Raw genomic sequence first — 16,396 nt, forward strand, 5'->3', positions numbered from 1 at the left:
TACCTATCTCTGTAACTCTGTCAAAAAAAAAAAAAAAAAAAAAAAAAAAAAAACCACCTAGAACATTTGCAAGTCAATAAGCAAAGGAACCACTTCTTCTCAATGAAAACTAGATAATACAATCAACTATAATAATAGTGAGTATCACTGTTTTAATGGATATTGAAAAAGGAAGAGCTTTATAAGGCCAACAGTATCCCTCATTAAAAGGGCATTGCAATTTAAAATGGGACATCATTTTCAATGTATCAAGTTGGGGAGGGGGTATTCAAATGATCCTAGCCACTGACACAGGAACTGCATGTGAAGTTCAGTTGGGGGAACACTTTCTGCAGAGCAATCTGGCACAGGTGCATACTCTGACGCAATGATGCTACTTCACGTCATCACTGGAGAGGAGGGCAGAGAGTTACACAATGTTGTTTGCAGCTGCAAAACTATACAAGGAAACCTCAAAAAGTTTGTGGAAAGAATAAGGAGAAGTTTGTTTTGGTGCAAAAAGTTAGAAAGCTATTCATGCAAGGTGTTTTCAATAAGGTCACAGAAAATGTGTATTAGGAAAATTTTACATGGATTTCAAAACTGTTGAACCAAAATCAATTTATCTCTTAATTCTATTTTCTGTGAACTTTTTGAAATGCCTTTGTATAATGATAGGTAATTAAAGGATAAAAATTAAATCATATTCTAGGGTAGAAAATTGTATGTGCAATTCGGGACATGCTCAAGCTGACTTACCTCAAACAGTAGAGTTAGAAACATACCAGGGGATTCCAATTCAATCCCATCAAGGTGACATGTACCAATGCCATCTCACTAGTCCCAGTGATCAATTTCTGTTCACAATTGATCATAATGATAGGACTAAGAACCAAAGGGATCACAGAAACAAGAATAGTGTCTGAAAATACCAGCTGATAGAATAAAAAAGGAGAGAATGATCCAACATGGGAAGCGAGATACACAGCGACTCATAGAATGGCAGATGTCCTAAACAACACTCTGGCCTCAGAATCAGCCCTTAAGGCATGCGGATCTGGCTGAAAAGCCCATGAGAGTATTTCAGGCAGGGAAAGCCAAGACACTCTGGGGGGAAAAAAAAAAAACAACACAAAACCTAAATGAAAGATCTCTGTGAGTGAGATCCCAGTGGAAAGAATGGGTCATCAAAGAAGGAGGTACCTTTCTCTGAAGGGAGGAGAGAACTTCCACTTTGACTATGACCCTGTCGGAATAAGATCAAAGTTGGCGAACTCAAAAGGCTTCCATAGCCTTGGAAACTCATGAATAGAGCCTAGGGAGATTACTGACACCATAAACAAGAGTGTCAATTTGTTAAGTCAACAACAGGTGTCACTGTGCACTTACTCCTCATGTAGGATCTTTGTCCTTAGTGTGCTGTACATTGAGATTTAATGCTATAACTAGTACTCAAACAGTATTTTTCAATTTGTGTTTCTGTGTGGGAGCAAACTGTTGAAATCTTTATTTAATGTATGCTAAACTGACTTCTGTATATAAAGAGAAACGAAAATGAATCTTGATGTGAATGGAAGGGGAGAGGGAGTGGGAAAGGGGAGGGTTGCGGGTGGGAGGGAAGTTATGGGGGGGAAGCCATTGTACTCCATAAGCTGTACTTTGGAAATTTATATTCATTAAATAAAAGTTTGAAAGCAAATAAATAAATAAATAAATAAAAGAAAAAAAAGAAAATTGTATGATCATAAACAATGATAAAGTAGGTATATATTAATTATTATGGCTATAAGAGTACAAAATATAGTGGAATAAGAAGCCAAATTACAAGAGAATGTCCATTCAATCCTTTTCTGGGTATTTTTATGCATGTTACAGGTATATGAATAAAAACATACCTGTTACCTAGACAATAGCAAAGTCAAGAAAAGCATGTACCAAACATTACAATGATTTGTACACTGTTTTTCATTATTATATTTTCTACAATAAATATTCAATATCAGTAAAATATATTTTAAAAGAGGAAAGAAAAATTAATCAAAGGACTTCAACAAGAATCAAGGTACAGAGGACATATTTTAAAACTTAATTATGCTTCCATACATAAATAATAATTGCTTAAAATTTAATTTAAAATATGACATTCATGATAGTAAATAGAATAGAAAATATATTTTAGGTCTAAGTTTGGAAAATTTATGCAGGACTTAATTTATAAAATTTATAATTTTATTGACAGACTAAAAAACCCTGTATCAATGGCAAAAATCATACTTTGTGTTGGAGGAATCTAAATTTGTTCAATATTTTCTATATTAAAATCAAAATATTTGATGATTTCATTTGGACTATGTGAAAATGAGTTAAAATTCATTTAAGTAATAAATAAGATTGATTTTGAAAAGGGATAGATAAAAATGAAAAGAGAATTTGCACAAGCAGATATTTAATTATGCTGTAAAGTTATGATAGTTAAATCATTTTGGCAAAGCTTAAGAATGAGATAGATAATAGGATGAAACAGAAAGCCAGAAAGAGACTAAAAATCCCCCTACACATTTGGTATGTGGTAAAAGAAGAATTCAGTTAAACTGGATAAGGATCAGTGGTTATTAAGTAAATGGCGCTGGGTCAACTGATTAACTATTTATTTAAAAAATAAAATGAGACATCTTTGTCATACCAAACACCAGAATAAATTCCAGATGGATTAAACTGTTAAATGGAAAACTATTTCTACAACTTGGGAAATAATAAGGCTATTCTAGAAATATAAGCAAATATAGGATCTTAAGGATAAAGTTTGATAACTTTGAGCAAGAAAAAATCTAAGTCCTCCTCCCCACAATGCTGTCATAAACAAAAGTAAAACATAGTGACCTACAAAAACAAACAACCACATTTGCAACACATACAAAAAGGAATTTCTGGCTTTGTACTACATAAAGAGCTTTTACAAGTCATTAAGGAAAAACAAACAGGTATCATAAAAGCAAAGGCAAAAATCACAACAAGGTAATTATCAAAAGAAAAATACAAATGCCCAGTAAAGGTATTGGCAAATATTTACCTTTAAAAATCAAAAACTTGAATTTGCTAAAATGATGTAGCTATGCACCTATCAATTTGGCAAAGATATTAAAATGAATAATACATGGTATTGGTTGGTAAGCATGTAGCAAATTAACTCCCATAATACTCTTCCAGAGGGAATGTAGATTCACGCAGCCTTCCAAGGGAGGAATGCACAGTATGTATGAAGAAGTTGAAAATTTTCATATCCTTTAATTCAGCAACTTTTATAGAATTCTTTGCAAAAATATAATAAACCAGAGGGGTCTACAAATATTTGTATTCTCTAGAACTCAGCGAAGAGAAATCCTAAGTGCCCAAGAGTAGGCTATTAGTGAGATGAATTATGGCACGTGCCTGCAATGGAATAGTACGCAGCTAACCCAGAACGTTTTAACCATGACAGAACCAATGAAAAATGCAAGCTAACTGAAAGACACCAGCTGGGTTCAAAGTGTGTATTAAAATGCATATTGGACAAACGTCCAACCACATGTAAACAGTTGATTTTTCAAGGGTGATGGGCTCACAAGGTGATTTTTTTTTTCATTTTCTCTTTCATTCATTCCACGCACACTGCCTTCCAATATTATGTGTCAGATACCTCTAAGTGTTCCGAACCCTCTTCGACTGGGTATGTACCACTTTGTAATAACAAAATAGAGAGACAGACAGACAGACTTCGGTTCATAAAAGTCCATCAGCCCATCGCTTCTTGCCCTTTTAGCAAAGATCAAGTGTAAAAGTCCATCAGCCCATACTGACTTCCCTTTCCAGAGGCTCAAAATGTCATAAAGGACTTGGAGTACAGTTAAGGACACGCACTTTTCTACCGAACAAAGAAATGGGGCACTACTCAGCAGCACTCCGCGTCCCGCTCGCGGAACACTCTGAGACGCATACTCACCTGCCGCACGTGGCTGCGGGCCGTTCCTACAGGTGTGAACGCGGCAGCCTCTGCAGGACCCCTCCATCCTAACAGGGGATCATTTACGCGGCCCGACCGCTCGTTACAAGCTTTTAAAACCCATGACCCTACCAAAGGTGGGGGGGGGGTCCCAATGGCTGAGCGGGAGGGTGGAGACGTTCACCTGGGGAGGTGACGCCGCGCCCGAGACGGAACGGCGCCTTAGCCGCCGGCGGGCAGCGGCGGGTGGGAAGGGCCCCGGGGCGAGCGCCTTACCGCGGCTTGCTGGAAGGCGCCCTTGGTGTAGGTGCCGCCGCCGCGGTAGGTGATGGCCGGGATCTCGCGGCTGAGCAGCGCGCACTTGTGCTGGTGCGCACGGCGCGAGGAGATGTAGTCCACGCGCGGCACCACGTTGTTCTTGGACGAGAAGGTCACGATAGCCACGCGCGTGGCCGTGGGCACCACGGGGAAGTCGGACAGCAGCTTGCGGACGAACTTGAGCTCGCTGAGGAAGTTGGCGTGGCCCACGCTGGACGACTCGTCCACCAGGAAGACGAGCTCCAGGCGCTCGCTGAGCTCCCTCAGCCGCCTCACGCGGCGCCGGAACGCCTGGCCCAGCCGCTCCACTTTGCTCTCCGCCGCGTCCTCGGGCGCGGGCAGCGGCGCGGGCAAGCGCCCCGGAGCCCCCGGCGCGGCCTCGGGGAAGAGGCGGAAGCTGAAATTGCGCGACGGGGACAGCTGCTGAAACGTCGCCCAGCCCGACACGAGCGCCAGACCCCAGTAACAAAAGGCCAGGCGCGGCCACATCGCGCCGGCGACGGAGCGGCCGCCCCTGAGGGCAGGCGGCGGCCCGGCTCGCGGAAGGGGCGCGCGCGGGAGCGGGACGCGGGCAGCGGCCGCGAGCCTCAGCGCCTTTTCATCTGACACTGGGGACACAATCCAGACGCCTCCGGCGGCGCGCTCCTGCCCCGCTCTCCTCCTCCTCCTCCGTCTGCCTGAAGCCTATAAACTGTTGGAAGGAAAGGGGGCAGTCAACCAGGATCTCCCTCCTCTCTCCGTCTCTCCCTCTCCCCTCTCTGTATCTCTGCCTCTATCTCTCTCCTCCCCCTCGCCTTCTCCTCCCGGGATGCAGCCAAAGGCTCGGAGATTCCATGACACCAGAACCCCGCGTCTGTCAGCCTGTCAACATTCCCGCAGCAAGCGCACCAGCGCCGGAGCCCTGATTGATCCCATATGTCTGGCAGGAGCTGCGGAGGAATTCACTGGAGATGGATCCAGATACCGAGAGTGCCACAGTAATTGGAAACACTTTGCAGAAGAAAACACACCCGCGGACTGGCCAGGGAGTTGAAAGCATCCTTTCAAAACTGCTTGCTCACCTTCGGTGTTTCTCTCCCCTCCCCCGCTTCGGGGGCGCCAAAGCGCTCACCAAGTAGATGTGTGCGTGACTTCTGACCGGGTGTCTGAGCAGTGCTGGTTGTGAACGTGCAGAGCCTTGAGGGCCCACTCAGATCTCACCTGCCAGACTGTAGAAACTGCGTCTACCCCTGTGCACTTATTTGTTCATCCGTTCCTTTATTCTTTCATTCATTTCACACATCCTTTAATTTTTTTTTTTTTTTTATTTTTTGGAGTGTTCATTATGTGCCAGGATTCATACTGGGCCCCAGGGATATAAGGAGGAACACCTTTGACATGGATCTTGTCCTTAAGGCATTTGAGGAGCAACAAGTCAGGTGACCACAGACTAGACATTTATACAATATATCTTTAATTACAACTCACTGTGCTATGTGCTATGAAGGAAAGCTTTGGTGAACAGACTTGAGCTTGGACAGGCCAGGATCACCCTCTCCGAGGGTGTGACGTTTATGCTGAAATTTGAAAGGTGAGTTGGGGGTCCCTTTCCCCCAGTTCTCTTTCATGTGCTTCGTCTGGTCTGACAGGTGAGGGCCATCTGGCCTTGAATGGTACTGGCATATATATATATGTATATGTATATATATATTTAACATTGAAACAGGGATTGCTACCTGGGGGTGGTTTTTCCAAAGCAAGTTCCCAAAGGGGATGATTCAAGTGTAAAGAAGGAATGCACTTGACATGACAGGTGAGGGCCTTGGTTACAGGTTTCCAGCCGGAACTCGGGAGCCCTGTGTAGATATGCCTCTGCAGGTACGTGCATCACTGGAATCGAGTTGCTCCCAGTCCTTGGTGGAGTATCTACATCTGATTCATGATGGGATTCAGTGAGCTCAGTGTATGCCCTCTCTCTGATAGAGAACGGTTTAATTCCATCTATATTTAATGAAATACCTCCGATGAAAGATATCACAGTGCATATGCTGACATGGTAGGTCTCTGAAAACAGTTTGCCTGGAGTGAAATCTTTGCTCTGCCATTTACTAGTCGAATGAATTTGACATCAGTTGCCAAATGGAATAATAACATCTTAATAAGGTTTAGTACAAGAATTAAATCATGAATAAGTAAAGTTCTTTGGATAGTGCTTAGGACATGGAATGCACTTGATAAATGCTCGTTGCTGTTAATTTCACCTTTAATCATGAATGCTCTCCAAATCCTTATTTTTCTAACAGTATTTATTAGTCATCTACTCTTTGCCAATACTGAGCATTGCAGGATGAAGAAGTCTCATTTTCAGTCCTCCATAAATTCAGAGTGCATCAGAAGAGAACATAGATTTGTAAATAATTACAAAACAGTAGGATGGTTCCAAGAATGGAGAAGACAGAGCAAGGAGGAGAAAGGCTTAAATCTTCCTGGGGAATGAGCAAGACACCATTTGAGCTGGAACTTTAAAAAAGAAAGGAGAAAGTTTTTCCAAATTGTATCTACTTTGTGTTACTTAAAGCACATCACGAAAAGCTAACGTTTCAGCACTTCTGCGTGCAAGGCACCACCACAGCTACTATGTGCACTATGTGCTCCCCACAAAAACTCAGGGAGGTGGACAATCAATTGCCTGAAAACTCTTTGGTTGCAAGCAGTAGGCACTTTTCATTTAAACAGAAAGATTTCTTGGCTCAAGTAACTAAGCTGGGAAAAAGGTGGAGGGTAGGGCTGGTCTCAGACCTGGGAAAGGAAATCAAGAACCACATAGGTCTTCCCTTTTCCTCTGACTTCTGCTGCTCATTGCATGGTGCATTTAGTCTCTGTCTTCAGATTTATGGCCTGAAAAGCAAAGATGCTTCCCCAGGAGGTCGAGTTAAAGCAAAAACAAACACCACCACCATAACTTGAAGGGTTGCATTGGATCAGGCGTGGGTCCTGTGCGCCTTCCCTAACCCAGCTCTGCGATTAAGGATGGGCCATTGTATTTTTCCTAACTTAGGCTTCTTGCTCACCATGCAGAGACTCCTAGTCACCCATCAACCCTCCTATTTTGGCTTGCCTTCTCACACAGAAATATAGTCCCTGAATTTTAGCTGGGCACGAAGGTACGTGAAGACTACATTTCCCAGCCTCTCTTGCAACTGGATGCGACCATGATGCTATGTTCTGAGCATTCTGGTTTTGTGTGGCAGCTTCCAGAAAACCTCTTTACAAGACAGCTGCTGTCTCCTTCTGTTGTCTCTTCCTGTCAGCCCTTATTCCCGCTTTCTGTCTGGAACATGAATATGGTGGCAGAATTCTAGCAGCCATGTTGGCATATCAGCTACCTTGGACAATTAGAATGATGGTCCCATTCTAGGGAGAGCTCACTGTAGATAGGCTAGACACAGCGTACACATCCCTGACTTCTCTCTACACTTGGAGGGGGGCAGGTTTCTGTCTCATCCAGCTGAATTTAATCATGACCAATGTACTCCAACCTGTCACTATGGAGGCTACAGATGCAGTATATGCTTTCATGAGTTCTGTGTCAGAGAAAAGAGGTCACAGTAAATTGTACTCAGCTTTTAAAGCTGCCCCTCAAAAGTGACACAACCATATCTGCTCCATTTCATTGGCCAAAGCAAGTCACATTGCCATGTCTAAATCCAAAGGAGGAGGGAGTAATAACCTTATCTTTTTTTTTTTTTTTTTTTTTTTTTGGACAGGCAGAGTTAGATAGAGAGAGAGAGACAGAGAGAAAGGTCTTCCTTTGCCGTTGGTTCACCCCCCAAATGGCTGCCACAGCCGGCGTGCTGTGCGGATCCGAAGCCAGGAGCCAGGTGCTTCCTCCTGGTCTCCCATGTGGGTACAAGGCCCAAGGACCTGGGCCATCCTCCACTGCCTTCCCAGGCCACAGCAGAGAGCTGGACTGGAAGAGGAGCAGCCAGGACCAGAACTTGGCACCCCAACCGGGACTAGAACCCGGGATGCCTGCGGCGCCGCAGGCAGAGGATTAGCCAAGTGAGCCGCGGCGCCAGCCAATTTTACCATTTTTCCAAAAATCAGCAAACCTCTCAACTGAATTTAAACAAGACTGCTACTCCAATTCTTGCTGTTGATCCCCAGTGTGCTCTAGTCCTTTAGACCCTCTAGTCTAAAGCAGTGTTTTCCAATGGGAGGGTGGATTTTGCATTTCCATCCCAGAACACTGGGCAATTTCTGGAAGATTTTGATGGGGGCAGTGGTACTGGCATCTTGTGTGTAGAGACCAGGGATGCAGCTACAATTCTATGATGCTCTAGACAGTCCTGGCAAAAAGGTACACATGCAACCTAACCTGTCAGTAAGGCAGAGATGGAAAACCTCTAGTCTATATCACAATAATAAACACAGAAAATGACAGAAATGTGCCATACCAAAACCTAAGAAAAGCAACCTGAAGGTACTGAAATGACACCCTGGAGCTGAATTGGGAAAATCCTACCCTGGCTTCATCTCATGAAATAAAGACTTGCAAAAAAATGTGTTGGTGGGGGAAGGGGAGAAGGGATGCATTGTATTTTTCTCACCACCTGTATCTTAATTCAGAGGTCCACAGTTTTGAGAAATCAGAAACAGACCCTCAATCCTGTTTACCCACTGGGACCCATACTTGAGTTGAGGACATTGCCTCTACCCCTACCTTCCCCGCCTCTCTCTTTCTATATTGCAGTAGATGCTATAAGAAGAGAAGACACCTTTGGGGGAAAGAGGGAAAGGGGACTAAGAGAGCAGAGAGTAACAGTGGAAAAGATTCTTCTGGAATGAGACAGGGGATAAGAGAGAAAGGAGTAGGAAGTGTGGGAGCATGCGTGGAAGCAAAGGTAGAAACATCACTAAGTTCCTAAATCTGTATATGTGAATTACATGAAATTTGTTTACCTTAAATAAAAAAATTTAAAAAGAATCAAGTTCAGTAATGGGAGCACAGGCAGGAAATATTTCAATTTCCGTGTGTGCTGGAAATGGTGTTTTCTTCTTAAATCCCTAACGCAGTGTCAGGGAATCACAGCAGAAGGCAGTGGTGATAGGAGGAAGATGCCACCTTGTGACTATTTTATAAGAATATCTTTCTGTTGTGAATTTAACGAAGACATTGTCCCACATACAGAGCACAGGGAAATGTGTCACTCTATATGTTTTTCTAAGCAGAATTACTACCCGAAGATGGAGTTTGTAGGGAAATACCCTGAGAGCAAAACATTGAGAACAATTACACAGCAATACATAGAGATTAATGTAGTAAACCTGGTTATAACACTAGATACAGTAAAACATTCAGAATACACTTAATTTATATGCTTTGTTTCACTTAATCCTGCCAAATACTCTAGTCAATAAATACAACTTTTTTTCTTTTCAGATGAGTTTTTAAATAGATGAAGAAATAGAACTACATGAGGACTATAGTCTGAGCACATTAAAATGGTTTGTTGGGGCTGGCACCGTGGCTCACTTGGTTAATCCTCTGCCTGCGGCACTGGCATCCTACATGGGTGCTGGGTTCTAGTCCCGGTTGCTCCTCTTCCAGTCCAGCTCTCTGCTGTGGCCCGGGAGAGCAGTGGAAGATGGCCCAAGTGCTTGGGCCCTACACCCGCATGGGAAACCAGGAGAAGCACCTGGCTCCTGTCTTCGGATCGGTGCAGTGCCTGCCTTAGCGGCCATTTGGGGAGTGCACCAACGGAAGGAAGACCTTTCTATCTGTCTCTCTCACTGTCTGTAACTCTGTCAAATAAAAATAAATAAATAAGTAAATAAATAAATAAAATGGTTTGTTGATATTACTTCTCAGTACATGGCATGTTCCAACATGCTGTCCCCTTGCTAGCAACGCTGGCTTGCAGTGAAGGTGGTGCACCAACATGTTGTTTGTGCCACTTTTAGCATCTGTATCTGTGATGAAATGCCTCGGATAATTTGGTCTTGATTTCTTCTAAATAAACCTGAGCCTTTGCCAAGCCTCAGAAGGACTTCATAACGGGCCAGCGTGTAGTCTCCTGAAGACAACCATGCCAACCAATCGAGTTGTGAAAAACATCATCAAATTAGTCCCTCACATTTCTAACTCTATGGACAGGTACATAAGCCTGTTGAAACACGTCTGGTGTCCTTTTCACAACCAATCAAATGTGGGCATTAATTGGCCACTTCACATGGTGAATTACATGTAGGTAGACACACTGTTTCAATGAACAATGGTCCCAAGACTTGTGCTCTCCATAGGACACACCACACTCTAACTTTTACTTTGTGTGGGTGGCCCAAGTGCAGCTAGGTTGTCTTTTAAAAAAAAAAAAAGATTTATTTATTTATTTGAAAGTCGGAGTTACTCACAGAGAGAAGGAGAGGCCGAGAGAGAAAGAGTTCTCTCTGCTGGTTCACTCCCCAGTTGGCCACAACAGCTGAAGTCAGGAGCAGGAGCTTTTTCCGAGTCTGCCACGCGGGTGCAGGGGCCAAGGACTTGGGCCATCTTCTGCTTTCCCAGGCCACAGCAGAGAGCTATGGAAGTGGAACAGACGGGTCTCAAACCAGTGTCCATATGGGATGCCAGCACTGTAGGCGGTGGCTTTACCCACTATACCACAGCACCCGCCCCAGGTTGTCTTGATTGTCTTCTGACCCAACAACACATGTACCATGCGCTTGCCTCTTCTTTAATGTAAAGTAGTTAGCTGGTCTCTAACCAGACACTGTCTTTAGGAAACCAAGTGTTCTTATTCAGGATACCTGAGCACCAGGAGCACATTCCCAAACAACAGGGCATATCTTCCAGTGCTAAGCTTTTCAGGACTTCCATCTTTTGGTTTAAGATTTTATTTTTATTGACTTGAAAGGGAGAGTGACAGAAAGTGAGGGAGATCTTCTCGCTACTGGTTCTGTCCTCAAAGGGCCACAACAGCTAGGGCTAAGCCAGTCTGGAGCCACGAGCGTAGATCTCCATCCAGGTTTTCTGTATGGGTGGCAGGGACCCAAGTACTTTGGCCATTGTCCACTGTTTTCCCAGGCACATTAACAGCAAGATGGATTGGAACAGGAGTAGCTGGGACTTGAACTCGTACTCCGAAATGGGATGTTGGGAGTGCAGGTGGTGGCTTACAGTGCTGCCCCACAACAGCCACTCCAGGACCTGCATTTGAACTGGTGAGAGACACACCTGTTGAGAATCTTTAGTGTGTGGTTTTGAGGTACCTCCAACTCCTTGAATATTCAATGAGCTTTCTTTAGATTAACTATTATGTGCATAGTCACCATTTTCTTTACATCTTCAGAAACAGTCTTCTACAGAGTTTGACTCATCCACAAAGAATTTTTACACAAAAAATTGCCTGTATTGTTGAATTTTTGAACCAAAGGTGCTATAGGAGACACTGTCTATTCTAGGACACATACAGAAAGGCTCTCTGGATTCAGGGACAAGACCGTCCCTTGCATCCATTTAGAATTAGCAGTTTGCCTGTGTGTATGTTCTGCTGAAAATATGGTATTCTTTCCAGCTTTGTTTTAAATATTTGTCAAGCACATTGATAGGAATTACATACTAGTATAGTTTCAATAATTTTGTGACTTTTAAACTTACTTTTTCATTTGGTTATTGTTTAAAGCCCTTGCCTATTTTTCTGTTGGACTATAATCTTTTTATTTGCTGGTATATTTAGTAGAGCCATTTGACTATACTGTAAATTTAAAATATGTTGTCTCAAAAATATTTAGTTAAAGTAGCAGCAGCTCCATGTGTTCCTCTTTCACCATTTTCAACCCATACAAAAAATTGTATTATCTATATTTGCAGACAAACCATCCAAAGTCAAAGATGGAATCAAACTCCATTTGTGATATTAACCACTACACTAGAGGGTGCTCTGCTAAAAGCAAATAAAAATAATAATGACATCAAAAGACATATCTTTTTTATTTTCATCACTTTTCCTTCTCCATCCAGTTTGTGAAATATGAAGGAACCAGTAAAGATAATTATATTACCTATTGACAAATTATACCTCCATTGCTCCCATATGGAGGCACCTATAGCTATAGTAATTTTATAATTTTTAAAAAATTATAATACAGTAAAATGAGTTTTTGATACCTGCATGGTTCCAGGAATTGAGACACATACACAGATTCACATAGCCACAACTACAATCAGAATCCAGTTTTCTTTCTTTAAAAAAAAATTATTTTATTTATTTGAAAGACAGAGTTACAGAGAGAGGTAGAGCCAGAGAGAGAGAGAGAGAGAGAGAGAGAGAAGTCTTCCATCCACTGGGTCACTCCCCAGATGACCACAATGGCCAGAGCTGATCTGATCTGAAGCCAGGAGCTTCTTCCAGGTCTCCCACACAGGTACTTGGGACCAAAGACTTGGCCATCTTCTACTGCTTTACCAGGCCATAGCAGGGAGCTGAATCGGAAGTGGAATAGCCAAGACTTGAACCAGTGCCCATATGGGATGCTGGTACTGCAGGCTGGGGTTTAACCCACTGAACCACAGCATTGGCCCCTAGAATCCAGTTTTCTATCACTCAAAAAAAAAAAAAAAAAACCCTTTACTGTTACACCTTCCTCCCATCCATAACCCATTGACCTATTCTTCATCATCATATTTTTCCTGCTCAAGAATGACACATGAGTGGAAATAAGCAATATGTAAATTTTAGAGACAGCATAATAACTTTTGCTATAATATATTTTGTACATAGGTCTTAGTTTTCATTTAATTACAGAAAGTACACAAGGATGAAATTAGTAGGTCATATGGTAGAATTATGACGTCATTATAAGAAACTGCCAACATGTTTTCCTTCTCCTACCAGTGTGTGAAATATGAATGGATCAGTAAAGGTAATTAATTTTCTATTGAGAAGATATACTGCTACCATCTCTCATTCACAATACAAGCGTGTGAGAACTCTTAGTTGCCCTGGATCTCATCCAGCACTTGACATTTGTGTGTGAAGAGACACATTCATACATGCATATATGCACACATATTTGTGTGTATGTATATATGTATATATATGCGTACGTATATACACACCTACTCATCATTTGAATAGCTCAGAACTAGTATCTCATCATCCCAATGGCTGATATTGAATATGACCCTTCATTCCTGAAGTTCCAAATGTCCTTCAGTTATGAAGAACTCTTTTTGCAAATTTTTGTAGAGCAGATCTATTGGCAATAAATTCTCAGCTTTAGTTCATCTGAAACTGCCACCGAATCTTTTTGCTGGGTATATAATTCTGGATTGATAGTAACTTCTCTCTGATATCTCAAATAGACTCAAGCTTATTCAGTAAGGTCTTACCTTCACTTATATTTTTCAGTTCTAAAAATTTCACCTCATTCTTTATCTCTTCTAATTCTTGGATAAAACTTTATATTTTTGCATTTTTTCTAGAGGGTTTAACATTGCTTATTTGAGCTTTATGGAGCAATTACTTTAAAGTCTTTGCAGTTTGTAATTTCAATGTCAGTCACATAACGCTGTCTTTTCACAATGCAAGTTATGCCTCTTTTGTGGGGGACAAGAGAGAGTGGTGGGTAATTTTGAATTATATCTTGAATATTTTGAATATTACCTTATGAGATTCTGGGTCTTGTTTCAATCCTATATAGGCAGCTTTGCTGTTTTTGTTTTTCTTGGCAGGTTACCTGGGGAGGCTTGTAGCACAGGATGCAACCAGACACTGTGTCGGTTGGCTCCAGGGTTAGTTCAGATTTCCAAGTGTCTGCAGGGCAAATGGGGTTTTTCCTGTGCGTGAGCCCCCCACTGGTTGGATGTTGGTCTATCAGCTCAGTAATGAAGGAAGATCAGATCCATGGACCAGCAGCTCAGGTGTCCGCAAGCTCCCAAATCCCTTGCTCCCTTCATCCTCCCATTACACTCTGGCTTTCTGGGGCTCCCTTTTTCAGTCCTCTGACCCCCATATTGATACCTCAGTTATTACATTCTCCTGCTCATTTCTATAATTAGTCTTGTGTGTGAGCCATGTGGCATGTGGTAGTTTTGCCCTATCCTCCTACATTTATTTACACATCTTCCATAAAGAGGGGAAGGGTCTTGTTCCAGCAGGTTGTGGCTCCTGCAGGATCCTGTTGCATGTCAGCCTCTGCCATGGCTGCTTCTGCCAAGAGTTTATAGGGCAGGGACTAAGGAAATGCAGGGAAAACAAACAAATGGGAGTTTCTTTTTTTTTTTTTTTTTTAAGATTTATTTATTTGAAAGCCAGAGTGATACAGAGAGATAGAGAGAGAGAAGGAGAGAGAGAGGGAGGGAGGGAGGGAGGTCTTCCATCTGCTGGTTCACTTCCCAACTGGCTGCAATGGCTGGAGCTGCACCAATCCAAAGTCAGGAGCCAGGAGTCTCTTCCAGTTCTCCCATGCGGGTGCAGGGGCCCAAGGACTTGGGCCATCCTCTGCTGCTTTCCCAGGCCACAGCAGAGAGCTGGATCGGAAGTGGAACATCTGGGACTTGAACTGGCGCCCATATGGGATGCCGGCACTGCAGGTGGCGGCTTTACCCACTATGCCACTGCACCAGCCCCACAAATGGGAGTTTCCTCACTGTCTCTACTCTCTCAGTTTCAAACTGAATGCCTCCTCTGGCACTTTCTCTGTTTCCACCAACGCCTACTTTTGGGTTTCAGGTGAGGTTGAATTAAACTTGGGCAATCCTGGAGGGGAATAAAAAATGGAAAACCCATTGCCACTCAGTGGTGCTTTGAATTCTGGTCTTTTCTCCCAAACCAGCTGCCACTATTATTTTTTCAAGGGCCTCAAATAGAGAGGTTCCATGCACTCCTTGCAGATTTTATCATTGTCTTCAGTGTGGCAGACAGGGTGCAACGCACTCCTTCCTTCCTCCTCAGAGTTAGAATTATTACTTATGTTTTGAGTAATAATTTCATTGCACCCCATGTCTCTTCCAAGGTTATCTGTTCATTTGAAGAATTATACTTCTTAATAAAGTATCAGTAATTCACATTTAAATTAATAAATAATAAAAGTTATCAATAGAAAGATTTTAGTGTCATATGCTTTTATATTTTGCATTCTCCTCCATAGCCATGGTGTTACTTAGTTTCTTTCCAACATTACACATTGGCAATTTTACTTTCCCCCTCATGAACATTTTACCTGTTTTGTTAGACTTTTAAGAAAGCCAACACTTAGACTCTTTGTTTTCTGATATAGTACTTTAAGCTTTTATCCTGAACAATTTCTTTTATGGCTTCTTGATTTGAATTCTATATTCATTTGATTTCTTTTAGTATTAAATAAAACTCCTACAGATATATTTTTCCACTGAGTATAGTTTTGGCTAAGTCTGATGCATAATATCATTATTATTTTCTACATACTTTATAATTAAAATTTTATTTTTCTCTTTGGTCAAGAAATTACTGAAGCAGTGGTTTGCTTTATTTTGTTTCTGTGTCATTATTTTGACTCCAAGTGTTTGTGTGTTTTGTTAACCTACTTTTTTTCAGATTTTTAAAAAATTTTTAATTAGCTGTTAACATTTTTTTTTATCTTTTATTTAATGAATATAAATTTCCAAAGTACGACTCATGGGTTACAATGGCTTCCCCCCCCCATACCGTCCCTCCCAGCTGTTAACATATTTTAAAAAATCATTTCATTTTATCTGAAATGCAGAGAGAGAGAAGAGAGACTGAGAGAGAGAACTCTTCCATCTGCTGGTTCACTCCTCAACTCCACAAATACCTGCAACATCCAAGGCTGGGCCAGGTCAAAGCCAGGAGCTCAGAACTAAACTTGGTCTCCCTCATGGGTGGCAGGGACCAAAGTAATTGAGCTATCACCTGTTGACAGGGTACATATTAGCAGGAAGCTGGCATCAGGAGTGGAGCTGAGATTTGAGCCCAGGTGCTCTGCTATGGGTTGTGGGTATCCTAAGTGGCAATTTAACTGCTGTGTCAAATGTCCCACCCCTATTTTTTAATAAATTCCCAATTTATTTCATTGAGGTTAAAGACTAGGCTTGTACATCATCTGTTCTTATTGAACTTTCTTGTGACCTGACGTGACATA

General features: G+C 42.2%; 1 protein-coding gene across 1 annotated transcript in view; it reads right to left on the reverse strand.

The window, feature by feature from the left end:
* Positions 1–4,954, reverse strand: part of SVEP1 (sushi, von Willebrand factor type A, EGF and pentraxin domain containing 1) — a 212,757-nt gene extending 207,803 nt beyond the window's left edge. Inside the window, exon 1 of the mRNA XM_002708072.5 lies at positions 4,235–4,954. Coding sequence (XP_002708118.3) covers positions 4,235–4,765 — 531 coding nt within the window. The 5' untranslated portion in view covers positions 4,766–4,954. The remainder of the gene's footprint in view (positions 1–4,234) is intronic.
* Positions 4,955–16,396: the final 11,442 nt, after the last annotated feature.

This window comes from Oryctolagus cuniculus, chromosome 1, assembly GCF_964237555.1.
Source record: "Oryctolagus cuniculus chromosome 1, mOryCun1.1, whole genome shotgun sequence".
NCBI lineage: Eukaryota > Metazoa > Chordata > Mammalia > Lagomorpha > Leporidae > Oryctolagus > Oryctolagus cuniculus.